At 44.0% G+C, this 7,890-nt stretch overlaps 1 protein-coding gene across 2 annotated transcripts in view; it reads left to right on the top strand.

Annotated features, from left to right (window-relative positions):
* SCG5 (secretogranin V) overlaps positions 1 to 7,890 on the top strand; it is a 60,730-nt gene that overhangs the window by 44,003 nt on the left and 8,837 nt on the right. The window contains exons 3-4 of one of the 2 annotated variants that reach the window (XM_040492219.1): positions 988 to 1,137; positions 5,405 to 5,514. In XM_040492219.1, coding sequence (XP_040348153.1) covers positions 988 to 1,137; positions 5,405 to 5,514 — 260 coding nt within the window. Of the gene's footprint in view, positions 1 to 987; positions 1,138 to 5,401; positions 5,515 to 7,890 lie in introns of both variants that reach the window. The other variant, XM_040492218.1, reaches the window with a different exon arrangement.

Below are 7,890 nucleotides of genomic sequence, written 5' to 3'. Positions count from 1 at the left end.
ATTTCATTTCATTTCATTTCATTTCATTTCATTTCATTTCATTTCATTTCATTTCATTTTTATTTTTTTTTGGAAATGTGTTGTCTTTCTGCCTGTTCTCATACCCGGATGCAATTGCCTCTCTTTGCCTTTCTCTTCCCCTACCCTGCCACCACATATTACCCAAGTTCCAACTGGTTTAAGAAGCCCTCCCCATCTTGGGGCGCCTGGGTGGCTCAGTCGGTTAAGCAGCCGACTACGGCTCAGGTCATGATCTCGCGGTCCGTGAGTTCGAGCCCCGTGTCGGGCTTAGTGCTGACAGCTCAGAGCCTGGAGCCTGTTTCAGATTCTGTGTCTCCCTCTCTCTGACCCTCCCCGTTCATGCTCCATCTCTCTCTGTCTCAAAAATAAATAAATGTTAAAAAAAAAATTCTTTAAAAAAAGAAGCCCTCCCCATCCTATCAGCCAAATGAAACTCTTTCTTAACTATGCTCCCATAGTCCTGTATTAACACTTCTCTTATGGTAAGTATCTAATGTGCCTTGTGTGAAAATGTTACACATGCAGCAGGTGTCTGTTTCTACAACTAACGCTGTAAGCCTTAAAGGGCAGGAACTATTTGATTCCTGTTCTCTCCCTCTACAGCATGGATCACAGTGCTCTGCCTGCATGGTATGCCTGAGTAAATATTAGTTGAAATGAATTTAGGGGCGCCTGGGTGGCGCAGTCGGTTAAGCGTCCGACTTCAGCCAGGTCACGATCTCACGGTCCGTGAGTTCGAGCCCCGCGTCGGGCTCTGGGCGGATGGCTCAGAGCCTGGAGCCTGTTTCCGATTCTGTGTCTCCCTCTCTCTCTGCACCTCCCCCGTTCATGCTCTGTCTCTCTCTGTCCCAAAAATAAATAAACATTGGAAAAAAAAATTAAAAATAAAAAAAATTAAAAAAAATAATAAAAAAAAAAGAAATGAATTTAGTTGCATTGAAGTAAACTACTCTGATTCCCTGGCAGGTGGAGCTCATGAAGGTCTTCAGCACTTGGGTCCGTTTGGCAACATCCCAAACATTGTGGCAGAGTTGACTGGCGACAACATTCCTAAGGACTTTAGTGAAGACCAGGGTTACCCGGACCCTCCAAATCCCTGTCCCGTTGGAAAAACAGGTAACGGGCATGCCCTTGGGTTCTCATGGATGGTAGATAGAGTCTTTGGGAGGAAATTCAAAATTCTAACATCAGCTACAAATATTCTGAGAAATAGTATTTCTATTCTAATGACCCCCTATGTATTTGCAAGTAGATTGTAACGACCCACTATGTCTTCATAAGTAGATTGGAAAGAGAAATTTATTCTAAAACCGTTGGTGCATTCTGGTGGTCACATACACCCACATAAGACTCTCTTGCCAAAGCTTTGCATTCTCTCCCTCTTTAGGAATTGATCCGTTTTTTTCTGCACTTGCTACTATTATAATAACAATGGCGAAAGATTTTCTTCTTTTTGCCTTTTCTATGCTCTAGTTGCTTCCCATTTTTCCTATCTTTGGAATTTACTAGTTTGTGGATTATCCATGTCCGTCTGTTTTCCTTACTTCCTTTGACAATCATCGTTTCAACTATGTCACAAACAGCATCTATCCCGAAATATTTCTTTGGAGTCAGGAGGTGACATGAGAGACAGGGCCCAAGATGATAAGAAGTTGGTTAACGAAGAAGGTTGAAACTTTCTTTGCTACTCATGTGTCCCTCCCACTTTCCTACTCCCTAATGCCAAAGAGAATGAATGTAAGTGGGCTACACTTATGGTAGGCTTCAAGCAGCTTACCTGGGTGGTTAAGAGTGGTGGCTCTAAACTCAGACTACCTGGAGGCACCTGGGTGGCTCAGTAAGTTAAGCATCCAACTCTTGCTTCCTGCTCAGGTCGTCATCTTGAGGTTCGTGAGATCAAGCCCCATGCTGAGCTCTGCGCTGATAGCATGGAGCCTAGAATTCTCTCTCCCTCTCTCTATGTCCTTCCCCTGTTTTTGTGTTCTCTTTCAAAATAAATACGTAAACATTAAAAAAACACACTGAATTCAAAACCAAGGTCAAGATTCATGACCTCGAATGAGTTAACTAACTACTTTGCACCTCGGTTTCCTCATTTGCAAAATGGGGGTTGGTGTGGGAATTAAATGAAATTATCCACGTTAAGCACTCGGTGCAGCACTTCCCACAAAGTAAAAAATTCGTTAAATGGCATCCTGATTATAATTGGTTTTGCCACTAATAAATAACGCTCTCGTTGAGCTTGTGTTAACTTCTAGTACCAGAGTAGTCTTTTCCTCCAAGCCTGTAATAATAGTGGGTATTTATTATCCCTGCTTTGCATGTATGGAAACTGAATCTTAGAGCATAGCGTGTCCAAGCTTATCTATGTAGCAAGTAGCTGAGCCAAGACTCAAACCCAGGCCTAGCTGATTCAGGACCGTGTGCTCAACCACCATGACATATTGCCTTGCTCACTGGCCCCTCAGATTTTCTTAAACACAATGCAGGCTTTCTCTGAAAGAGGTTTTCCCTGAAAGATATTCCTCCTTTCATTTAGGGTAGGTGTCTGATTTCTGTGGGGTACAGAGCCTCTGCAACAACCAGAGTCACTGGATGTAACCTAGCCAACGTAGAAATACTGGCCCATGACCTCAGGAAAATCTGAATCATTGCACCAAGCCAATCACTTTAGCCACGTTTTACATGCTCATAGCGTTTGGGATGGGTAGAAGGAAAAACCAGTTCAGAATTTGAAGAGCTATAGTCTTCTCGGGGATTTGGTTAAACTGATTAGATATGATATGGTACAGTGGTTCTTAAAGTGTGGTCCCAGACCAGCAGCATCAGCATTACCTGGAAACTTGTTGGAAGTGCAAATTTTCAGGCCTTACCTCAGACCGACTGGGTCAGAAACCCCTGGGATAGGACCCAGAAGCCTGTATTCTAACCTGCCTTCCATGTGATTCTGGTGGCTGCTAAAGTTTGAGAACCACTGTTGTAGGAGATTGGAGAGAGTTTGAGCCGAGAGATCTGAGGTCTAGTCCTAACTGTTGTATGTCAGTCCACTGCCCTGTGCCTCAGTTTCTTCATCTGTAAAATGAAGACATAGTCAGTGCCTTACAGGACACAAATGTTGTTCTAGGTTAACCTGAGAAAGGAAAAAGTCCAGATCTGTGTAATCAAGCACTAGTTTTATGCATGCCAGAGCTCTGAGACAAGGCAGTCAAGGTGGGCTGGTACAGTTGGGTCAAATTACAACTCCCAGACCCCTTCTTGTTACACACTGTCTGCCATTTTCTTTGCTATTTTCCACTAAGCTAACGTTTCTCGTTCTTTGTTCTACCATTATTTTCATTCTAAAAAGGAAATCACTAGCTAAATTTAGATATTATTTGGAAGAAATTGCTTGAGTTATGCTTCACTGAGAATCGTGACACCACACAGTTGAGCAATCCAAGAATAAAACCTTGGCTTCTGGGACGCCTCGGTGATTCAGTCAGTTAAGCATCTGACTTCACTCAGGTCATGATCTTATGGTTCGTGGGTTTGAGCCCCGCGTCGGGCTCTGTGCTGACAGCTCAGAGCCTGGAGCCTGCTTCAGATTCTGTGTCTCCCTCTCTCTCCACCCCTCCCCTGCTCACACTCTGTCTCTCTCTCAAAAATAAATAAACATTAAAAAAAAAAAACCCTTGGCTTCCCTCTCCCAGGCCATGCTCTCCTCTGAATCATGGCCCAGCCACCCAGGATAGAGCAGCAGAACATGAAGAGGCCATCCCCAGGGATAGGATGTGAATCCCAGGGCACACTTTCAGGCCCCGAGGTACCACCATTCCCAGAGCAGGGCTTTATCTCTAGATCTCAGTCTGGGCCCACTCCTAAGTACTCAAGAAACAATTATGAAATGGTTGTAAAGCTGCCATATGCAGACTATCTGAACTCTTTTGACTGGCTATCCCTTTCCTACAGGTTAATTGCTGCAGATGAAGAAGTTAGATAAATAGTTCAGTGAAAAGTAGGGAGCCACGTTAGGGATTTGTTCGAATGCTAATGACTTGTACACGAGAGCTTCATGCTGCTGAGACAGTGGGTGCTTCAAGCTGCTGGAAGGCTTCATTCAGACCGGTCTCGCGAGACTGAACTATCTGGCTGGTTGTAGTGGATCCCTTGTAGCACTGACTTTGATGCAAAGGGACTGTCTTTCCTCCCCGTAGCCCTGCACAAAACTCACAATCCGTCCTCTGCTCCCCACCTCCCCATCCCTTTAAGCTGCTGTCTAAAAGCACATTAGAGACAGGAAAAAAAAGGACTCATTTTCAGAGTATCATGTCTCATAATGATAAGGCTTAGGTAAAAGCAGCAGTGAAGTGGAATAACCTTTCTTGGGTTTGATTGAAAGATGCTTTATTTCAAAGAGCAGTCACAGTATAAATTGTCATTTAAAGAGAGACGGTGGCAAGGAAACGATAGCAGGTGCTCTCCATGTGATCAACTCTGTTCCTCACAGCTACCCAGTCAAGTTCTTGATTCTGTCCCTCTTAGAGATGAACAGATGGGCTTAGAGAGACAAAGGTAACCTTCCCAAGGAAGTAAGACCATCTGTCAGTTATGAGCCAGGATGGGAACCCTGAGCTCTCGGTCTGTCTGACTCCAGACTTACCCCATCACCACTATAACACACACCAATACTGTCTGGTGATTGCTGTTGTTCTTATATAATGTGCTTTCTCCAAGAAGCCGAAATTGTTTCTAAAGAGCTCACGCAAGAGAAAACACAGTGACGCGTGTGGAATGGAAGTATACTAGTTAAGGAAATATTTGCTCTCATAACAGATAGAAAACCATGGTGGTAACACAATAGAAGTTTCTTTCTCACTCGTGTGAAATCCTGCCAGAGGTGGGTGAGGGTATGGCAGAGGTAGATGGTTCAACAACCCAGACTGCCATCTTTCATCTTTACACTTGACACCCACAGTTACCCTGGTCGGCAGCAGGTAGCAAGCAGAACAACAGATGGGAGTGGGGGGTGGGAGGGAGAGGGGAGCATCCCGGAGGTTTTTATGGGCCAGTCCTGGAAGTGGAATACATCACTTCTGCCCACATTCCACTGGCACAAACTTGGGCATATGACTCGACCTGACTGCAGGCAGGACAAGACTGGGAAATTAGCTGGGTGCCGAGGGGGAAAGAAAAGTGGGTTTGGTGAACTGCCAACCAGTCTCTGCCACAGGTGGGCAGAGGAGTGAGAGTTCAGGATGAGCAAATCCAGTGGGAAAGTGACTTAGAGTGACTGATGTGGATAGATTCTGGCCTGTGGATATCTAGTTGTTTTTAATAAGTTAACTCTTAGAACCACAACAGATACCTTGGCCATTCCTCAAAAGCCTTTTGCTGTTTGCAGTAGATGATGGATGTCTGGAAAACACCCCGGACACAGCAGAGTTCAGTCGAGAATTCCAGCTGCACCAGCACCTCTTTGATCCAGAACATGACTATCCAGGCTTGGGCAAGTGGGTAAGTCAGATCTTAATGACTAGTAGATGTTACACTCTGGTACTGATGGCAGAGATGAGCAGTAGGGTGGGGTGAGAGAAGAAAAAATGTTTAGAAGGTGATTTTTTTCAGAAATTTCTGGTTGAGAGGCATGTTAGTTAATTACCAAACCACATGCACGTCTAGGACGCGATATACCAACCCATCCCAAGTCAGTGATCTCTAACCTGCTCATCAGCTGCAGTCTCCAAAGGCTTCTACTCTGGTCTCCTCCACAGCCTGTGTAAGTCTTGTCAGTGTTTCACAAAGCACATATAGGAAGTATATGGGTTGTGGGTTTTTTTGGTAAAAAAAAAAAAAATTGCCAATTATCTCTAGACTGAGGGAGATGATCTCTGTAGGACCAAGGAAAAATGATGCCAGAAGCTTAGACACAGACAGATGTAATTCTGCTCTATGGAAAGAGAAGGAAAATTCCAAAACGTGTACCAGTGAACTTGCTGTCAGTACCAGGCAAGAATCTATAACTGTCCGTTAAGAAAATTGCAAGCATTTGGAAGGAGAAATCATCACCATTTGGCATATGTTTGTTAAAAACAAGTTTTGTCGATCTATTTGCCAGCGTTATTCATTGACTTTGCCAGCTTGATGAGGGAAATGAAGTGAACGTGGTGTATTTGGACTTCGGCAAAGTACTTGATGAGATCTTTCATGATCTCCTGTTGAAAGAGGTGGAGAGATACAGCCTTGGCAAGAGAACATCACTGGGAGGGAGCTTGTTGAAGAGTCCATCCATGTCCATAGGGAGAGAGACTCCACACGGTGTCCTGCATGTCTTAGTACTACCCCATTCCACATATTAAATATGAAATTGTAGTAAAATATTTTGAATAAAAAATATTGAACAGGTACTTACCAGATTCTCAAATGATGACACAAAGTTGGAAGGTAGAGCACTGAATGACAGAGTCAGGATTCGAGAAGATCCCAACAGGCTGGAACAATGGGTCAAACAGGAACACAGTTGAATGGGAATGGAGCTTTGTTCCTGTGGTTGGGCCCGTGTAATCAGATGCTGAGAAAAGTGGAAAAATCCCAAGGAGTGTTAATTCGTGGATAAGCAGGTGGTCAGTACATCTGTGGAATGAGTGAATGAGCAGATATTCCTGCCTAAGCACTTCTAGAGCTACTTGTCCCTGCTCAGCTCATTGCTGGCAGCTGACCTTGATTCCTTCATTACTGGGACTATCTTAGTCTTAGGAGTAACCTCCTTCCCTTCCTTTTACACTGTTTTAGAGAAAGGTGCCTCTCCTCATTAATTACCACTTTCATTTCTCCATTATCTTGCTTTAACATTGCATTCAGTTGCTTCCACCTACCCTCACCGTATACACTTTCCCATCTTAAAACAACAAAGCAATTTTACTTTTGCTTTCTCCAATATGCAATAATTCTTTTAAAAAATTTAATGTTTATTTTTGAGAGAGAGAGAGAGAATGAGTGGGAGAGGGGCAAAGAGAATGGGAGACACAGAATCCGAAGCAGGCTCCAGGCTCTGAGCACAGAGCCCGGTGTGGGGCTCGAACCTACAAACCACAAGATCATGACCTGGGCCGAAGTGAGACGCTTAACCGACTGAGCCACCCAGGCGCCCCTCCAATATGCAATAATTCTATTTCTCTTCTTTTTCACAAACAGTTTGGTTAGGGAGAGTTGGTTCGTGGAGCCATTCTGAAGCCTACTAGTAGAATTGAAACATGTCAACTTACAGAGGTAGACATCTATAGGCTCTTGAATAGGAGACTGAAATCATGAAAGTCTTCTATAAAAGAAATTATTTCTGGTGGCATATGGAAGGATGAAAGAGAGAAGGGTGGATTAAAGGAAATAAAAAAGGGTAGGAAGTAATTCCAGTTATGAAGGCCATGAACATAGTAAATTTGAGTGAACCTCGTCAACGTGATTAGAATCTAAGACATTTCGAAGGCAGATGGGGAGCCGATTAGAACTGGTATATGGCATAAATATAGTAGGAGGAGGATGGAAGAGCTATGTCAGGTTTATGTGAAATGGATGGCATGAACTTTTCTTCTGATGGAAATTTTTAAAGAAAGGAATAAAGAAGAGAGGGATATAGGAGGAAAAGAGGGGAGCAGAGAAGGTGGGGAAGAGCAGGAGATAACAGAGGAGCCCCAGGAAGGAATCCGCAGAAGACGGGCAAATCCACAGAAGCAATGGCCAGTTTCAGCAAAGAACAAGGGGAAGATGCTAAGCCTGCTTCGTTCCAGATGCTGCGCTAGGTGCTTGATCTATAACAGTCTCTGAGACATGGTGCTGGTCTTCAATGAACTTACCACCCTGTGGTTGAGAAGAAATGTGAAAACACAACGAACCCAA

Source organism: Herpailurus yagouaroundi, unplaced genomic scaffold, assembly GCF_014898765.1.
Source record: "Herpailurus yagouaroundi ecotype Mexico unplaced genomic scaffold, PumYag 184, whole genome shotgun sequence".
Taxonomy (NCBI): Eukaryota; Metazoa; Chordata; class Mammalia; order Carnivora; family Felidae; genus Herpailurus; species Herpailurus yagouaroundi.
This window is presented reverse-complemented; position numbering and strand designations above follow the sequence as displayed.